The sequence below is a fragment of the Theropithecus gelada genome, chromosome 1 (assembly GCF_003255815.1).
Source record: "Theropithecus gelada isolate Dixy chromosome 1, Tgel_1.0, whole genome shotgun sequence".
In the NCBI taxonomy this organism is placed as follows: domain Eukaryota; kingdom Metazoa; phylum Chordata; class Mammalia; order Primates; family Cercopithecidae; genus Theropithecus; species Theropithecus gelada.
The window spans coordinates 96,080,413-96,101,279 of NC_037668.1; the positions used below are offsets into that span (position 1 = coordinate 96,080,413).

At 41.4% G+C, this 20,867-nt stretch overlaps 1 protein-coding gene across 3 annotated transcripts in view; it reads right to left on the minus strand.

The window, feature by feature from the left end:
- The window catches only part of WLS (wntless Wnt ligand secretion mediator), a 134,329-nt gene extending 121,414 nt beyond the window's left edge, over positions 1–12,915 (minus strand). For 2 of the 3 annotated variants that reach the window (XM_025377877.1, XM_025377895.1), the window contains exon 1: positions 12,508–12,860. In XM_025377877.1, coding sequence (XP_025233662.1) covers positions 12,508–12,613 — 106 coding nt within the window. In that variant the 5' untranslated portion in view covers positions 12,614–12,860. Of the gene's footprint in view, positions 1–12,507 lie in introns of all 3 variants that reach the window. The other variant, XM_025377888.1, reaches the window with a different exon arrangement.
- Between the last annotated feature and the right edge of the window lie 7,952 nt (positions 12,916–20,867).

A 20,867-nucleotide genomic window follows, 5' to 3' on the forward strand; every position in this document is an offset into this window, starting at 1 on the left:
GGTGAATAATAAAACCCTCCCCTCATTTAAATAATAATAGCCTGGAATATAATGTTATAAAACTTAGGGCAGGCCTCAAAGCCTTAAAGTAGAAGCATTTTAGTTACCTCCACAATAGGTCCAAAATGCAAGGCATTCGTCTATTCATCTCTTCAACAGATATTATTGGGTACCTACATTGCATTGATCTGTAGTAACAACAATGAAGGTGAGTATATTAGACCACCCTCATTCTCATACAGCTTACAGTTTGACAGAGGTTATATTTTAATCATTATTTTTTGTTTAACATTTCTTATAAAACAGCACTATAATTCTAGCTAATGTTTCAGAAGTGATTAATATTTTATTTTTAAAAATCATTTTTCCTCAAAGTTTGACTTTAAAAAGTCTTTGTCATTTACGTTATATCTAGAAGCAAAAAAATTTCCCAGTGGACGATGACTCCAATTTTATAATGTAAAACAGAAGTACAACTGGGACTCACTTTGCAGCAAGCAAAGAGGGAATAGATCTCTTCCACAAAATGAGTAATATCCATTTAAAAGTCGTGCTACCTGGGCTTATCTATGCTCTAAAGAGCCATGAATACAGGCCCAGAATTTTAAAAGACAAACATTTAGATTCAAACAAAATGTTGGTTAAAAACAGAAAAACAACCCAAGTTAATCACTCTAATTTACCGAATACATGAATGACCTGCTTCTTGGACTATTGGCTAGCATAGATCTTGCCTAAAAGGAAAGGCTATCAAGCAGGGTGGCTGGGTTTCTAATTTTATCCAATCCATTAAGAGGCAGAAATAACCTGCCATTGACCTTACAAGACACAGGTTGACTCCAGAATAAACAAACAGACTTGAAAAGTTAATTATGGGCAACCTCTACTTCAGAGAAATGGCTCACATATATTAATTGATCTAACACCTATGTGCAGGCTCCCAGTGAGAGAACTCATGTTCTCTCATTTAAATCCCACAACCCCCTGTGACTCAGAGGTGTTTGGTTGAGGGAAATTGAGGCTCACAGAATTTCAATGGTTAGTCTAGGTCACAAAGCAAGTTTGATAACAAAGAGATAAATCAGATCACTGCCATTGATCAACCATAAAACCACATTCCATCAGTTATTATAGAAATCCAATCACTTTGAATGGAGGGATCAAGTTTCTTAAGGATTAAGCTTCTCATTTAACACGAACTGTCATATGGAAAACCTCGAGCCAACACTTATTTTTATAGAGTGACTATTTCTCAAGAATCCTGTAAGAAGCCCACATCAAGAGGCAACTTTCAAAATTACTAAAATTTCAAAAATTTCAAAATTACAAAAGTAACAGTTCTGTCCAGTGGGAAGAGTTAATGCCTTTCCTTTACAGAGCTGCTTTAAGTAATTAGTCAAAGCTTTATCACCGAAATATTACGGTCTCATAGATACATTAATCCTGACTTTGTTAAAATCCCAAGCATAACTGCTCATCGATCTCCTAAACTTTCTCTTTTTCAAGAAGTGGGTGGGGGAGGGAAGGAAGGTACTGGAGGAATTCTGATATCTGTAAAAAGAGAAACAAATGCTAATTAAAAGACGAACTTAGTGCCCTTTCAGTTTAAAAATCTTGAGCATTTACAAATTGTCTTGTTTTTTTTTCTCTTTCATCAACTATTACCCAGAACTACCACATTCTCATAGAGCAAAGCTCTGTCCTGTTTGGGCATGTTCAAAGAATAGTGCCAGGGATTTAATACTGGCATACTCATGGACCTGCAAATTCTGAAATTCAGGGGGAGGCATGAATAAAAAGATAGCTGAGGTCCCACAGTTGCCTGTCACAGCCAAGCCCCACCCCACCCACATCCTCATATGATCCTCAAGAAGCAAAACCTTTCTGAGATGTTCTATAAGTGACAGCAAGGCCCAATGTCCAGTCTTTTCAAAGCCTCAGTAAAACTCTTATCTACGACTTCACTTAGCCCAGACACACAGGGGCTAAAGTAGAAGCCCGGTTCACACAAGCCAGAACTAGCTCAACAGAACAGAAAAAAGAAAGGAATGTCTTTTCTATGTGTTTTCCACGTCTGAGGCATTCTGCTCCAGGGCAAATTACAACCTAAATAAGAGCAGATAAAATATATGAGAACTGAGTAAAAGAAATAGAACCTCAAAAAGGGCTGCTCTGCCTCGAAAGAAGGCTGGAATTCCAAAAGCATGGAATGTAACTTTTTTAATGGTGATCAGCTGAAGGCAAGCTTGTTAAACAGAGACTTAAAAGTCAAGATTCATTTCAGCTAAATTAGATGGTGCAGAAAAACAGTGCTTCGTGACTCTGTTCAGTTTCAACCAAACGAAAAGACAGAGGAGGAAGAATTTACAGTATAATACTTGCACCACTCGAATTGCACTTTGTTAGTCACAAAAGAGGGGCCCACAACATTATAAGCCTTATTTTGGCAATGTGAATTTTCTGCTTGCAATTACCGTCAAAGTGAAGAAATGGCAGAGACGAAGAACGAGGAATTTTGTTGCTGCTTTTGTATGTAAATCCGACCAAAATATACAAGGCTATGTGACTTGACCCCAAGCTCACTATAACTTTGGAATTATGCGTGTCACAAACATCCTCCGAAAGCACAAGAATTAGTCATAGATTTTTTTAGTCAAGGAAGCCTCAGACTGATAAAGCCTTAAAACTAGACACAAGGACTGTGCTTTGGATTGGATAAGTAATGACTATACTGCGTGGTTTTGGTGTGTGTTTTTTAAAGAGTTTTAAATTTACATTTCCCCAAGCAGGAGGAAGGGAATGTACCACGCCCTCAGCAAGCAAGGAAGGAATTTAGTTTGTTTTTTTTAATTCTGTAGTGTTCTTTAAAATCCACATAGCATAGCATAACATTCCATATAATTCTGTTGTTCCATAAGGGATTGGCTAAGTATATTAAGGATACAAAGGGAAGGGGGAGATGACAAAGTTATTGCTATTTTATTTTTAAGTAACAGAAAAATCAATCGAGCTATAAGAAGCACCAGTTGGGAATGTACTACACATTAACTCTATGATAGCCTTAGACAGAAATCAGATGATCTTCACACTGAAACTCTGAAGGACATGTATCTTTGGGGCACTGAATAGCATTAGAAACTGCATCCAAGCCGTGGCTATGGCTCTGCCTCTAACTGCATGAACTGAATGGCGTCCCTTTCCTGGAACTCAAATTCCTTCTAAATTAAGGTAGAACAAGATAGTCTCAAAGGCCCTTTCATCCTTATGATTTAATACCGACAAGCTCTTCAGCTTCTATTCAGGCCAAACACCACCAAAGTGTATGGGTACAATGGATCCAAGTAGCCGCACTCATGGACAGTGACAAAATCACACAGCTTTGGGGTAGGATCAAGTATCATATTGGCCTAGAATGTACTGATGCTGCCAAGGTGCGGGGGGAGGGGGTGGGCAGGGGTGGAGATACCACTGATGTGTGAAATGACTTGCCTAATATCCCAGAGACCCCTGAATCCCAGGCATTCTTATTCTGAATAGAGACTTTTAATCGATTTCTTGTCTCTTCCTATGTCCTCATGTTACCGTAGTTCTACAAGTCTGTGCTGCCAGTGAGGGTGGCAAATCATCCCAACTCAGAAGTATAGACTTACAAAATGGCATAATCAAGCTTCATTAACATTGTATATAAAGCAGAAGTAATGGATTGAGTAAAAGCATGAGAGATTCTCTTGGGAGTAAAATGTGCATGCTTTAGAAGTTTGGGCTTGTGTTCTTATTTGTTATTTTCTGCAATAACATTAATATTTATCATTTGGGGAGGTTCATAATGAAATACTTGGTTATAGCACAGGAACTAATGTTAGAAAGCAGGATGACCTCCTTGAACTTTCAAACCCAAACCAAGTAAGGTTTTGGGTCATTCCCATCTACAAATCTGTAGGTGTTGGGCAAAGCGGTAGTGACTCAAAGAAGGAAAAGAATGGATAATAAACAGTGTCATGTGTATGTTTTCCCAGATCTAAGAACAGAGAGGGACAAAGAAAAGTAGGAGAGATGGATTTGGGATTAAGCAAATGGTTTCAGTGCAAAGTCCTTTGGAAATCACATCTCTGATGGGCCTGGCTCAATGAGACACTCCAACAAGTGCCAAGTCCTCAAGATAGTAGATTCTAGTGATATTTAATGCTTGTAGCAATCCCCATGAGGAAGGAGGGCTCTGTTTCACATCACAGTTGAGAGAGAGAGTCAATGAGATTTTATGACTTTTTTGGGATCACTGAGGCCACAGGTTGTGTGCAGAGTCGTAGCCAAGTTTCTCTCCACTACATGACGCTGCTTTGAGACCAGAAGCTCTCTCTTTGGGAGGGGGTCAGCCAGGACTAAGGCAGCAGTTAACTGGCCTCCAACCAACTTTCATGAGCCTGGCCTTATTAAACTAGGTCTGAAGAAAAACTGAATCAACCATTTACAGACTTATTATCTTCTTTCTAAAGGAAAATCATAATGTCTTGCCAAAACAAATGTAATAACTTGGCCTTTTCTTTCAATTACCTCTGCTTTCTTGGAAATGTGTATCTGTGGATAAAACCTCTGAGTTAACCCAGGGAATTAACCAGATGTTTAAGAAGACCCTGTAATTCCTGTGGGCCAGGAAAGAAAGAACACCTCTTGGCCAGATTATATTTTGAGAATGGAGTACTAAGGAGAAAGGGGGAGCAGAAAATTAAACTTGAAGGCCCAGGATTTAAATAGGCATAGCAGATAGAAATGTTAGCTCAGTTTTGGAGGATTGGGTGGCACTGGAAGCAGGTTTTGGAAATCCAGGCACAAGCTGTGTCCTTGAAAAGATAGTCTCATATATTTCCATAGCCCTTCATTTTCTTTTCTTGAGTCTATATTCTACCCCCATCTTCCTATTCCACATCCTCATTATACTCCCATTTCTTCAACAGCTACCTTCAGGACCTACTGTGCATGCTAAATCCAGGGGGCATTCAGAGGGCCTAGTATCTCAACAAATTTCCCATTACAACTCTCAGCCATCTTCTGCTGTATGCAACAATTTCCTTTGGGGAGTGTTGGCATGTAATTTTCTTAGGTTCAGTCCTCCCTAGCATGGCCCAGAAACACTGGTCAATATTTACAATGGCTGGTGTAGGTTTAGGAGTTGGGGATCCCTTGTTTAGGAAGTAATAGGCCAATGATCAGTAACCGTGCTGTGATGTGAGTTTGGGGAAGGGGTGGAAGCAAAAAGAAAAGGTAGTGGGGGCTTGAGCTTTCATCTTCTGCTCAATCTGTGTAGAATCAGTTTCACCACACTCACCCCTTTGTTTCCCATAGAAATGGAAAGGACAATGGGAGGAAAGTGGCATTAAGCTTAAGAATATGGCTTAGGATTCAATCAAGAACTGTGGGCTTGAGTCTTAGCCCTCTCATTTACTATCTCTGCAACCTCAGAAAAGGTTCTTAAATGAGCCTCAGATTCATGTGAAAATTGAACAAAGTGAAGTATTTGCTTCTTTGGGATGATATGATCATTAAGTGAATCTTTACATGTGAAATGCTTTCCATAGTCCCCCACAAGATTTTGCTCCCCTACAATATTTAGTCAGGGGTAGAATGTGGGGGGCAGGGGGAAGAGGTGGTAGTAAGAGGCTATAGAAATTTAGTATTTTTACATTATAAATTATACATCATTGTTTTAATTTAGCAATCCTTTTAGATTCATCTTTTTACCAAAAGAAAAGTTAGAAAACACTAAAGTTGGAGATCATTAAGTTTGAGAATTGGCATGTCTCAAGCTCCTCCTCTCCACTTTCCTCCTCTCCTTCCCACATCCCCATGCGGGCACTTTCTCTAGAACTGTGCAGAGCTGGCACATTTATTACGCCACCGTCACAATCCTTCAGAGAAAAAGTAAGACCTAAATGAAATAGTCGTGATCATTTCATGTCTTGATGCTCCCTGTGTCCCATTACCTCTCAGGGTCTCTATCAAAATCAAGGGCTGCAAATCTTTGAAGAGAGAACTCTATTAGCATATTTTCCAAAGAACAAAATGTACCTATTCCCACTGTCAGGGTGGCTGTTTGTAGGAGTCTCTGGTTTAAAATGCCCTCATTATTATGCATGGGTGTGCATATAAACAAAAATTCTCCGTAGGGGAAAAGAATTTTCAACTTTCAGAAAGAGGCTCTCTTCTCAATTCCTCCACCATCACTGCCAACACACACCCTCTAAAAACCTCCCCAACCTTCACTGATTCTTTCTTTCCTCTCCTTTGAAAAAGTCCAGACTTACTGTATAACTACATATATGTTAAAATCACCAACTAGAGAAAATAAAATTGAGTAATCTTCTTACAAGTAGCAGAATCTCAAACATTTGATGGTTAACAAACTTGGCTGCTTTAGGCAATTGGATGATTCATACAATTATGGGGACTGGTTAGAACTTGAATGGAATTGGTTGGGCTGGCATAGTCAAACTTCTCAAGACATGTCCTCCCTCAGCCTTGGCAAGGCACTGTTTGGGTCTGTACAGCTGGACTCCATTTCATTTATCATCACATTTAATATTTTCTTCCTTTTGATGTTACCTGATTATAAAAAATGAGAAATCAGTTTTAGTGCTAGTCTCATGTTTCCCTGCATTCATATTTTTATTCAGGTCTAAAAGTCAAGGCTTTGGGGAAAGTGGGAAGATCACCTAAAGCTGATAATCTAGGCTCTGATGTCTGATTGACTGGAGTTCGATCCCAGCTTTGACCACGAGTAGCTAGGTAATCTTGTGCAATTTTACTAGATCTTTCTGCACCTCAGTTCCCTTACATGTAAAATGGGTACAAAAATACCAATTTGCCAAGGTTTTATACAGATGAAATTAGACAGGTTTTGGCACATATTGCACATTCCGTACATGTTAAACATTTTATCATTTTATTAATATATCTAGTTCAAGATGAAATATTAATATAATTAGTTGATGGTATAATTAGTAGGGTTCTAATTTCATACATTCTCGAATTCCCAATAAATACGTGAAAATTATCTTGATGTTAGAAAACTACATCCTAGGCAATCTTTTTGTAAACTGAGATGAAGAGGGGCTCTTTTCTACCCACAGCTCCCCTAGTTTACTCAAGCTCCACGTCTCCTCTTTACTAACCCCGTGTCGGCATGTAGCCCCATCCTAAGCACACAGCACACCCTGATAGATATTTTGCAAATCAGGCAAGTAGCACACAGGAGCTTTAAACTAAGGACCTTTATATAATTTCAACAAATTCTAAATTCTAAATCTCCATAGAAACACCTTTATGAGGAATATAAGGTAAGAAATCTTTCTGCAATTTGTATGGATTTAAAAATTTTAAGGTCAAATTATTGTAAAATGTCATGTAGGAAGGAAAGGCCTTAAGTCTCGATCTGGGTTTCAGGCAGGGAACCTGAAAACCTCACAAAGCCACACATAACACTATTAGCTCAAGGAAATGTTTCTCACTATAACAGGAAAAGGGAAAGTTCGAATAGAAGTCTAGACAGGCTATACTGAAAGAACAATCAGATGAAAGAGCAGTTAGAACCGGACGTCTAGTGCCTGTAATCCCAGCACTTTGGGAGGCCGAGGCGGGTGGATCTCCTGAGGCCAGGAGTTTGAGGCCAGCCTGGCCAATCTGGTGAAACCCCGTCTCCAATAAAAATACAAAAATTAGTTGGGCGTGGTGGCAGGCACCTGTAATCCCAGCTATCAGGAGGCTGAAGCAGGAGAATCACTTGAACCTGGGAGGTGGAGGTTGCAGTGAGCCACTGCACTCCAGCCTGGCTGACAGAACGAGACTCTGTCTCATAAAAAAAAAAAAAAGAGCAATTAGAGATTGTTAGCACAAGGATGATTACACTGCAAGAACCAAATAGTTCAGTTTTTTTTTTTAAGGCAAATGTTGTAATTTCAGTTACTAAAAAAATTCATGCTCTTAAAAAAGATTAATTTGTAAGGTTGCACAGTACTCATACAAACCACATTAGATACTTCTAGCAGTTAACAAAGACGAAAACAATAACATTTTACAAAATAAAAATCAGAATCAAATACAGAAAAATATGGCTTAACATCAACCAAAAACCAATTGATTAATACTTATCAAGATTCTCACCAGATACCCAAATACTGAAGGATTACAGCTATTGTATCATTAAGATAAATTAAATGTAACAAGCTTAAAATCTAATAAACTGGGGTGCAAACACATATACTCGGCATAACTGTAATTTAATTTCTTAAAATTCTGCAACTTCCAAATAAACAGCAGCAGAAACAAAAGCTCTCATAAATGGGTCACAGTAAAGACCAATTGCCTCCACTTAATACCAGCACAATCCTGTGGGCTACATCATTGAAAGAAGTAGATAATCCATGCACAATATTGAGAAAATTGATTACATATGTGTGTGTGTTATATCTTATACAGTATACATTACATCCTCAGCATTAAAAATTTAAAAAGGCCACTCACATAAGTTACCTTTTGGAAGAAATAATGATCTTTTCTAAAGAAATAATAATTGGTGATTTGTTGATACTTTGTTTGGAATACTCTCATTTAAGGGTTTGCTGAAAACAGTGCAACAATTTTCTATTAATCCAGTTCTGATCTTCATATTCTTAGCAGTTTTAGAAGAGCTGAGAACAGTGACCTGCTTTTTCAACCATTATATTCCTGAGACATGACTAATTTGAGGCTGAGCAAATTGCATATAATGGGATTCAAGTTCATGATTTTCAGTCTGCACTCTCTTTTCAGGCTACATGGTCTCCTTTCCCTCCCTGCTTCCACCACCCCCAAAACTGCCTTTTCAGGAGTTAAATTCACCAAACATGAAATCAAAGGAAAATGATTTTTAAGTTTTCTGCAGGCTTATTTTTAAGGAGGATAAAGTTATATTTTTAAAAATATTTATCTTTTCCTTCAGGCACTCTAGCATTTTTAAATAATTTCTAAATATTTAGGATGTATTTAGAATACTAGATGTATCAGATATATGGTTTCATAGTGGTTCAAAGTTTTTACAAAAGCATGATATAAATCAGTGAATTTATAAATACCCCAAGCTCTACTATGTAAGATATTGCTTTCAGAGCCTTTTTGCAAAATCCCATTAAAGGTTTAGCTTATAGACACTGGTGCCAAAAAAAAAAAAAAAAGCAAGCAAAAAAATGTGGTTCTCTTTGGTAAGAAGGACATTGAAATAGGAGAATATTTAAGCTGGCTAAACCAAAGTCAAACCCTGGGGGCTATTTGCTTTTATAGTGAATGTTTAAATTTTCTCCATCAAATCTAGAAGGCTACAACCAAACAACAGTTTAAATGTCATGTACAATTCTCTAAGTACTGAAAGAGTTACACAATTTCAGAACTGAAAGGAACCTTAAACTCCTTCATCTACCAATGAGGAACCTGAAGCCTGCTAGTTAACTCACTTGCCTGGTCACTTTTGGGGTTCATGGATTGTCATTGTTGTTTGGTGGGGTGGCTGTTTTTGTGCTGTATATTTGTGTGTGTGGTGTATGTGGTCCTTACACCCTTACAAACAAGAGCTTTGTCATTTCTATTCTCCTCTTCCTAAGTTGCTCTTCGTAAGTTTACTTTTATCAGCAAAGAGTGATCAAAAAGAAAAATCTATTCTGGCCAGTTCAAAGGGGAATTCCTTTTTCTCACTTGGCCTACTGCAGATACATTGGAGAGACATTTCACACCCAGGACAACTGACTTCTTAAGTAGCAGTAACAATGAGCGGCGGCGGAGTTCTCTTCTCACTGGAGAGAGCAGAGGAGGTTTCTGAACCTTACCTTGACTTTCCAGCCTACAAACTGTTCCTTCAACTACTGTTTCCGCTTGCCCACTTTGTTGCTATTCTTTCCTTAGTTTCCTCTGTTTTCCAGCTTAGGGAAGTTTGGTGGGAAAATTTTTCACTTACATTTTGTTGATATTTATTTCTCATATTTGGGTCCCACCCAAATTTTTAGATTTGTTTAAGAGCAAAAACAATTACTCTTTAAGTGAAAGAGGAAAGGCTAAGTCACTGTTCAACATGGGCTAACTGATCTGAACTGGAGACACAGCCTTTGCAACTGAGGGAGAGGAGGTAAGCAGTAAACTTACACAGTTTCCTCCAAGAAGTGTTATACATAGATATTTTTCAAAGAAATTGGAATAAAGCAGTTTATTAATTGAGGGGAATCCAGTTACAGTTAGCACCTGCCACGGGTTGTTGTCATTAACCAAATTCTTCAGGAAAAACAATCTTTGGCACCACTTACTCCAGACAAACCCTATTTGGAACAGACAAGTGTTCTGACCCTATAGTCACTGCAATGTCCACCAGCCACTCACGAGTGCCCTTAGGGCTTCTCCTTGGTGGTAGGATCCCAGAAATCCTACTAGTTCCAGAAGTGCCCGAGGAAGCCTACATCATGGATAATGGGCTCTGCAAAGCTAGGAGATCAGCCTAGAAAAAGAAAAAGAAACACACCAACAAACACCAGGAAACTATGTGTAATGGTTTGCTGCTTGTGCAAAAACCTCAAAGAGGATGAAGGTCAGACAGGGATAATAGGCCAATTTAATTCTGAAAGCACAAGGTGCAAGAAATTTTAATTATGGTCTGCCACTGAAATCACACAAGATCCAATGGCATCTAACTGCAACTGCTCATCAAGGGAGACAAGAGGTGTAATTGTAACCGCTGCATAATCACTGTGAGGGCACAGGGAAGGCTGCCTTCAGCTCCCAGCAGAGAAGGTATTAAGAGCCTCGAAAAATCCAATACGGGGAAACGAGATTGCATGTAGCCAAACAGGAGCTCTTAACACAAAAGCCAACGTGTGTGTGTGTCTGTGTGTGTCTGTGTGTGTGTGTGTGTGTGTGTGTGTGTGTTGAGGGTAGGGTTCCAGAAAGAAAAATATGAAGCTGTTTGGCCCACACTGGGGATATGAGATTGTTTGAAAACTCTGAACCCCTTTCTGCTTTGTGGATAAATGCACACAGAGAAAAGAGCACTCTCTCCTTTAGGTATTTCTCTCATTGATGAAGCTTCACCCACTCTCCTTTGTTTAAGACAATTGGCTTGGATGTTACCGTGATTTATAGTACCAAACTCCCTATAATTTGTTCCCATCAAACCCAAGTCTGGAGACAAAACGCCACGCACACGACTCAGGTGCCCAAGCCTGTGCAGCTCTGGCAGCGACGCTGCCCGCGCCCCCGGGCGTTTCCCCCGCACCTCACATCGCGTGGGCGCCCGCAAATGCACGCGCGGAGAAAGCCCCTCCGTGGACTCTCCACTCCGCAAAGTTTAACAAAGCCGTGAAGTAAGGAAACCGGCCCTCCCGTCCGCGCACGCTGCAAAGTTGGCATTGAAGTTCGTGCCGGGATGTCCCAAATCTTGAGGGGGCGCGGGGGGCGCGAGTGTGCAGAGAGGCGGGAGGATGGATGGAGATGGGGAGACAGCGAGGGGAAGGGAGGTTTTCAGAGCGGACGGTCTGTGAGGCGGTTTTCTTCACCCGGAAGCCTGTTTGACTCAGAGAGGTCCGGGAGGTGCACGCCAGGGGAGGTCTCCCGGAGCCGGCGCTGTCGCCGGGGGACCGGGGAGCTGTCACCTGCGGGGGGCTGTGGTGGGAGCGGGGGGCGCTCTCCTAAGCGCCAAGGGAGGAGGGGGGATCCACAGTCACCGGCTCTCGGGGCTCTAAGAAGTGGGGGAAGGGATATTCGCGAGTGGGCAAGAGGCCAAAAGCAACAGCTTTCGGATACGCTTTTCCCCTCCGACCTCTCCAACTTCCCGCAGCGTTGGTCAAGGACTCCCTCCCACTCCACCCCATCCTATCCAACCGCCCGGCCCACAATTCGGACCTGTACACGGCAGAGCGTGGGGTGGAGTGCGGCGGGAAAGCAGGGCGCGAAGGTCGGGACCCCAAAATGCAAACCCTCAGCGCCTAGCAAAGACGACCAAATGCATTTACAACCATGCAAGTATCTCAGCCTTGTAACAGAGCTCCGGATTTGCGCCGGGCGCAGTTCCCCGACTCTTCTGTTGTTCCTAATAAAGTCGATTACGTTGCCCTCCCGGAGCTGATTGGAAGGGACCGGAGAGGAAAAGGGGGGGAACGCGGGAAAAAGCAGGGGGGGCGGCGAGCAATCAACTTTGTAACCCAGCGCTTCCTCGCGCGATCCGTCGCCATGCTTAAGATTCCCACCCCCGCCGCCCCCCTCCTGCCTTTCAAGTGGATACTGAAACTAGGCCAAAACTTTTTCCCCTCCTTTTCTCTTAGCCACTAGACTGGATTGTGCCCCACGGAGCCCCATGGAGCTCTGCTTTCTTAAGCACAATAGCCGGACTAATTAGATCATAGAAGCAAGGCAGTGATACTGTAACAAGTAGCCCAAGAGGCAAAGAGGGAAGGGGCCCGAAAAGACAGAAAGGGGGAAAAGTTTGCAGCTCTCCGCACTTACCAATCAAGCCTCCCACCAGAAAGGCGATGATTTGGAACACGAGCAGAATCCCACCAACAATGCACAGCTTCTTGGTGCTCATGTTTTCTATAATTGCCCCAGCCATTTTTGCGCCCCCCCTTTTTCTTTTCTCCTTGAAATAAATGTTTTAGGGTGAGCTTTTTGCTCCCTCCTCTCACACACTCCCTCCTCCCTCGCCTCCTTTCTGGGCGCTGCAAAACTTCAGAGGTGCTGGAGCGCGGCGAGGATGGGACCGGGACGGAAGGCGCCCGCACGGATTCCCCCGGCGCAGCCGGCTCGGGCTCCCCCAATGCCCGGAGCTGTGATTGTGGCCGCTCCGCCGCCTGTGGACGCTTAAAGGAGCAGGGAAGCGGATCACATGACGCCGCCTCCCTCCCTTTCTTCCTCCCTCCCTCTCGCGCTTCCTCCCTCCCTCCCTCCCTCCCTCCCTCTCTTCCTTCCTCTACCCCTTGCCCACCAGTTCGGGGCTCAGAGCTCTGGCGGGTGCTGGCGCCCGGCTCCCGAGCCTGGCCTGCAACCTGTCCCTCCAGGGACTGGTGCCATTTGGGGGTTGCTGTTGATGTTAAGCGAGTTCCCCCTGCCCAGCTTCTCACAGGTTTCCTTTTCTGGTTTCCGAAGTGCGAGATTTAAATCACCGGTGGACCGCCTTGCAGACCTTTAACTTACGCGTTGACTTGAGGAAACGGTCCCCACCCCACCCCCAACTGCTAGAACTCTCTTTGGGAAAGAGGAGGAGAATTTTTTTAAAAGGGCCCAATAGATGCCTAAGTCAGAACACAGAGATGCGGAATAAAGTCTCAGCTCGAATTCTTTCTACCAGGTTCCCAGCCTCGTTATTGGACACAGAACCAGCTAAATTCCCCACGGCGCCCCTTGAGGAACCTGGCGCTCCAGCCAAATCAGACCACTGTTCGTTACTCCAGCGCCTGTGCTTCCACAGCCTTAACCCTGGTGATTGCCTTAAAGAGAACATGTTCTACTCCATCAATTTTAAACCTGATCCAAAACCAATTAGTCTAAAAAAAAAACAAAACTAATTTTCCACACCACCTCCATGCAGTATCTCTGGGAACTGAGTCCCTACAATCCTGTGTTTACATTTTTACTTCCTATTGTAAGGATTTGTGTACGCGTTTGTCTCCACCACTGAGCTGTAAACTCCTGGGGAATAGGGACCAAGTTTTTTTTTGTTCTTTGTACCCCCCATGGTGCCTAACAAAATGCTAGCTCTAGTAGGTGCCCCATAATCTTTGGTGGAATGAATAAGTGAATGTGAAAGCAAGCCCACAGTTTGTATTTCAAAAGTCTAAAGAGATCTTAGTCGGTTTAGAGGGTACACATATTAAGTTACAATGTTTGTTGTCTCTTTGTGAGAAATCATATATTTATAGTTATACTTAACTTCCATAAAAAGAGGGGTGGGACTCCTGATAGAGATTTCCTGCTCTATCAAGTCTAAATTTCTGGTTTTCCATGTTTCATAAACTGGCCACTTCATCAATACAACTCACCTTACCCAATAGACCCTTGGTTTGGTAAATACCCCACCTTGCTCCCCATACGCGCAGTTTCTACCACCACCACCCACACACCTGGTTTCTTGTCTCTCCCATCCTTACACACCCTCTTCATGCCAAGAGACTATTTTTCCCAGTCTTCTCTCCTTCTCTACTCTGTTCCTGAATTTTCATTGCCCTTATAGAAGATGTCATGCAGGTTACACTTAATAGAGGCATTCATTTCTAGTCTCCAAGTGGAACAGACACTTGTCAAGGACAAGCACCAAACTTTATGCATACAAAACTCCATCTCTTCACATCTAATAGTTCTTAACAGTTCTGAGGATATACAATCATGTGTCGCTAAGGATGTTTCAGTCAACAACAACATACCGTGTATGTGACAATAGTCCTATAAGGTTATAAGACCATATTCTTGCAATACGTTTTCTATAGATATGTTTAGATACACAGAGTACTTACTATTGCATTACAGTTGTCTATAGTCTTCAGTACAGTAACATGCCAGACAGGTTTGCAGTTGAGGAGCAACTGGCTACACGGTGTAGTTTAGGTCTGTAGTAGGTTATACTACATAGGTTTATGTAAATGCCCTCTATGACATTTGCACAATGACAAATCACCTAACAACACATTTTCAGAAAATATTCCCATCATTAAGCAATGCATGACTGTGGTTGCTGTTTATCTATTCTCTCATGCAACTCTTTATCCAAGTCACTTATTGAGCCTTTAACATGTTCCAGGCTTTCTTTCTTAAGCACTCGAGGATACCAAGATGTCAAGGTACTTGCACCTGACCTAAAGGAACAAATGAGATGCTGGTTCTCCACCAAGATGATCCCCTGCTTTAAGAGAGCACTTATTAAATACTTATTTTAATTAAAAAGGGATATTTCTAATTGCTAATCAGTACTTCTGTCATGAGATTACCAGTAATGCCCAACTGAGTGGGAGTAGACACCTGTAATATTCATCACCATGGGCTGCTTTAAAAAAATATAATTTCTATCACATCTTTTTAAACATTAAAAGCAACTGTGAATCTTTATTTCCCAAGTGGACAACACAGGTGAATAGAAAAGAGCATGACAGTTAGAGTCAGCTGGATCTGGTTTGGAGCCCAGATCCCAGCTCTGCCCCTTGTTTCGAATCAACAGGTCATTACATAGTTACTTACCAACTCTGAGGCTTCACAGACCAACTCTGAGGCTTCTGTAAAAGCTTCACTCTTTACAGAAGAGTTTTCTCTTCCATAAAATGGGAATAATAATACTACTTCATGGTATTCTTGTAAGATATGAATATTTATTATTGTTATATTTAGGAAATTTAAGGCAAATCAATAATTTTGTGTTTAAAAACTAGTAAAACTGATGACTGATTAGTTATTGCTCAGCTCTAAAATGTTTATCATATTATGATTACTCTTTAAGCATATGTTAGGAGAAGTCTAGGTGGTTAACTTTACTTGACAAGTGTGTTAATAAGGCCACATCTAGTATTGAACTTCCATAATACTCAGTGATTTTTAGCATAGAAACATCTGTTTTAAAAACTTCCTACTGCCAAGGAAAAGTTTGAGTCATTGTCATTAGGTAGATTATCCCAGAGACTGAAATGATCCAAGGACAAATCCAACTCTGTCAATAAAAACTGATCATTTCAACTCCATTCCACTAGACTTTAAATTAGGTATTCTGGTTTATTCATCATTTTATTCAAAGTGTTTGGGATATGGAAGGTCATAGTGATGTTCCATGCATATGTATTGAATAGATGAATGAATGCATGAATGCATGAATGCATGAATGAATGAGTGGATAAATGGATATCTAACTGAAGGTAAATATGACTGTTCCCCCGCCCCCAATTCCTATATATAATTGACTGACTATATTCCTACCTGGCATCTATACACTAGGGTGCATTTTGCACACGCATCTATATATGTGATGTGTTGTTACCCCAACTGGCTTGTAAATTCCTTCAACACAAGGAGAGTGTGATCTGAGCCTTTGTGTGCCTCACAGTCCCAGCACAGCGGAGGAGGGCTCGGATTCTGGAGTTGAGAAAGCCTCCTTTGGAAGCCACGAGCAGCATATTATTATTGGCATTGCAGTAAATGTAATGTAGAGATCTAAAAGAATTGAATACATCTCCTTAAACACCTAATTTACTTCCCAGAGGGACCTAACAAGAGGAATAATCCCACTCTGAGTCTTCTCATTCTCATAAATAGCTTTTATCCATAAATGGCATCCCTACGGCTCCATGGTTGTTGGTATTTTCTTGTAATTGGTGCCTGTGAATGTAGCAAGCACTGTGAGTTCACACTCTATTATTCAGTGTCACTTTTCACCCCCCCACACACACACATATATATACACACACACACACACAAAAAAAAAACTTCTTTTAAAATGCTTTTTCCCCCAAACAATACCACCCCTGCCTTCTTTTTCTGTGGACCCCGTTGTCTTATTTTGTATGGAAATACAAGACCTTTCTTAATGCCTCCTTTTACACAGTAACTGTGGGTAGGAACTATTCAAAAAACCAACACTTCAACCTGATCTTCAACTGCTTAATAAATACCCCATGTCTCCCTCCCGTTTTGCATCTCCACCTCCTCTGTGGATCTTCATTTCACCTTTTCTTTTACATTCCACAGATATTTCAATCATTAGGCTTATTCAGTCACAGCTTTATGTCTTGCTAGCTGTGTAAATAAATGTGGGGAAATTACTTTTCTCATTCCTTACAAAGAATAAATAATACCAGTCTGATGGGTTGTGATCATTAAACGAAATAAAAAGTGCCTAGCACAGTGCCTGACACAAAGTGAATACTCAACAAATATGGCATGTTATAGGGGAGGAGGATTCTGTTCCCAGAGAGCAAAACAAAAAACAAACTATAAAACCCCTAGTGATAGTCTCTCTTACAAAATTGCCTCTTTGAACCCAGGCAACCTGGAAGGGCAGGTAAGAAACTTTACAGGTTTCCAGAGGCCTCTAGTGGGAGGCAATCAACAGTGTGAAGTAGCCAGCCAGCCCCCTGTTTCTCAGGCTCGAAGGAAGCTGCAGCAGAGAGCTGGGAAGCCTCCAGTGTTTAAGAATTTCAGATCACCTGTGTTGGGTTCCTGGCGCAGAGGTGGGAAAAAGGGTTTTTTCTTTTTGCCAGTTTTCATAGCATGAGCCAAACGGGGGCTGAGCTGACTGCTCCTTCATGTCATGATAGCTCTTCTTCCCCATCTCCCCCTGAACTTTGTCATGCTTATAAGTTCCTCGACATCTGCTTCTCTCTGTGCAGAGTGGCAATAGGTGGAAAACCCAGAAAGGCCAAGAAACATCTACCCTGGACAGTGGTTCCTGTGATATGCAGACAACACCCAGCACCGTGGCAGACTCAGCACACACATTTTTTTAATGAATAGTGACGAATGAACAAGTTCCAGTCCCTGGCTATGCAGGGGTTTGGGGAGACCTCCCATAGATGGCCAATGGCAGGAAGGGAAGCTGAGGCTTAACCTCAACCTTAGCCTAGATGTGGTAAGAATAGACGCAGACTCAAGCCAAAACCCAATCTTTATCCCCATTGCAGATTAGCTCAAAATCATCACTATGTAGCTCAGCATGAAGGACAATGTACCATAAAAACAGCTTAGGATGCCTATATGTAACATGGAAAAGCAAAGGTTGCATGAGGATAATATACATGAAAATCAAGGACCTCTCCTACTTTGCATTAGTGAAAAGAAACTGGAATGGCTGGGAGTGAGGGAGGACATCATTCCTCAAACATCAAATACAGTGGCAGTTAATAGCTCCTATGAAAAATGCCAATAATTATAGCAATAACAGAATGAGAACTTATGTTGACTACTTTCTATGTACCAAGCACTCTTCTAAATGCTTTACCTATGTTATCTCCATTAATCCGTACAACAATCCTGTAAGGTAGGTACTATTTTAATCATTTTAAAAAGAAGAAAACTGTTTCAGAGAAGTTAAGGAATATTCCCTTGGCCACATTGCTAGCAAACTGGGAAGCTGAGATTTTAAAGTAGATGCAACACACTACTTGTTGGTGTTTGGATTGATATTTATCCAATCACCAAATATTTATTGAGCCAGGAACTGATCTAGATGCTGGGGAAGAGCAGTGAGCCCAACAAAGGACTTGTCTTCATGGAGCCTTCATTGGAAAGCCTACATCAGAGCCTTCATTCTTATCTCCTTTATGCCAGCTGCGCCCCTTGAACCCACCAAAAGAAAGAAACCCAAGAAAGAAACCTGCAGAGCTGTAGAAGTGAGTAGAAATCAAGTCTTTAGCATTCCCGGGTGCCTCACTCCTGCTTTCCCCATGAGCTCTCTGGAGACACTCATGCAGAAGCCCCCTTTCCTGCCAATCTTGAGACAGGCATTGTTTTAACGTTTTTTGCCTACTCCTCTGTTCATATGTTCAACTCTGTTCTCTTCCTCAGTACCTAACTCCCACTCAGAGCAAACTCCCTCCCATTAAGCCTTAAATGTTTACAATCTGTCTTTGCTGGTATTTACTGCTAAAGGCTTTTCCAATTTGAAGATCAATTTTCAGGTCAAATGACTCATGAGAGTAATTGTTAACCATAATTCTAGAGTGTTTTGAGGGCATTCTTAATATACAGCAGCAAAAGACATGTAGTGCATAAAATTAATTTTGTCTTAGGTAATCTGCAAATTGAGTCTTATAATATTTTTGTTTATTTTGTTGTCCTGATATGAGTCCCCAGTGAAGACCCTCTTTGCCCAAGAGTTTGAGTTGTTTTATGAATACTGTTCATTTTAAGACAACAATGTATGAGGGCAAACATTTTCCTATTTCTGTTGTATGTTGCTGTAGTTTGGCTTATCTGACCCTTCCAAATCTCACATGGAAATCTGATCCCCAAGGTTGGAGGTGAAGCCTAATGGGAGGTGTTAGGGTCATGGAGGTGGATTCCTCATGAGTAGATTAATGCCCTTCCTGGGAGTGGGTGGTGAGTGAGTTCTCACTATGTTAGTTCCCAGGTGACCTGGGTGTTACTTCCTCACTCACCATATGATCTCTGTAGATGCCAACTCTCCTTTGCCTTCCCCCATAAGTGGAAACAGTCTGGGGCTGCCACCAGATGCCCAATATTCCAGCTGGCAGAATTATGAGCCAAATAAACCTTTTTTCTTTATAAATTACCCAGTCTACCCAGAGAATGGGAGGAAATTTTTGCAAACTATGTATCTCACAAAGGTCTACTATTCATCATATGTAAGGAACTTAAACAAATGTACAAGAAAGGAAACAAACAACCTCGTTAAAAAAGTGGGCAAAGGATATGAACAATTTTCAAAAGGAGACATACGTGTGGCCAGCAAGCATATGAAAAGAAGCTCAACATCACTGATCATTAGAGAAGTGAAAATAAAAACTACAATGAGATACCATCTCACACCAGTCAGAATGGCTATTACTAAAAAGCCAAAAAAAAACCAACAACAACAACAAAACAACAACAACAACAACAACAACAACAAAAACAGATGCTGGAGAGGTTGCAGAGAAAAAGGAGTGTTTTTACCCTGTTGGTGGGAATGTAAATTAGTTCAGCCATCGTGGAAGACAGTGTGGTGATTCATCAAAGACCTAAAGACAGAACTTCCATTTGACTCAGTAATCTCATTACTGGGTATATGCCCAAAGGAATATAATCATTCTATCATAAAGACACATGCACATGTATGTTCATTGTAGCACTATTCACAATAGCAAAGACATGGAATCAACCCAAATGCCCATCAATGGTGGACTAGATAAAATGTGGTGCATATACACCATGGAATACTATGCAGCCATAACAAAGAACAAGATCATATCCTTTGCAGAAACATGGATGGACCTAGTGGCCATTATCCTTTGCAAATTAATGCAGGAACAGAAAACCAAATAAATACTGCATGTTCTTACTTACCAGTGGGAGCTAAATGATGAGAACACATGGACACATGGAGGGGAACAACACACCCTGGGGCCTATCAGAGGTGGAGGGTGGGAGGAGGGAGAGGATCAGGAAAAATAACTAATAGGTACTAGGCTTCATGCCTGGGTGATGAAATAATCTGTACAACAAACCCCCATAACATGAGTATACCTATGTAACAAACCTGCATAGGTACCCCCTGAACTTAAAATAATAGTTACATTAAAAAGAATAACACTAAATATAAATAAATGAAAATAAATTACCCAGTCTCATTTATTCCTTTACAGCAAAATGAATGGGCTTGAACGTATGTCCTATCTGATACCTGAAGCATGAATGATTTGATGAAGCTTTCTTCCATTTATTCCATAAATGTTTATTATGTGTTGACCATATGCCAGGTATCTGGCAAGTGCTGGGACACAAATGCAAAAATGACAGATATCTTTTACTCTCACAAAGTTTATAATCTCATGTGGTTGAAAGGGTATTGGTGATACAATGACTCTATTAGCTGAGAGGTTAAGTCTTAAAGAATGACTGCAGTGGCTCACGCCTGTAATCCCAGCACTTTGGGAGGCCGAGGCAGGCAGATCACTTGAGATCGGGAGTTTGAGACCAGCCTGGCCAACATGGTGAAACCCCATCTCTACTAAAAATACAAAATTGCCGGGTGTGGTGGCGCATGCCTGGAATCTCAGCTACTCGGGAGCCTGAGGTAGGAGAATCACTTGAACCTGGGAGGCGGAGGTTGTGGTTAGCCGAGACGGTGCCATTGCACTCCAGCCTGGGCAACAAGAGCGAAACTCCATCTCAAA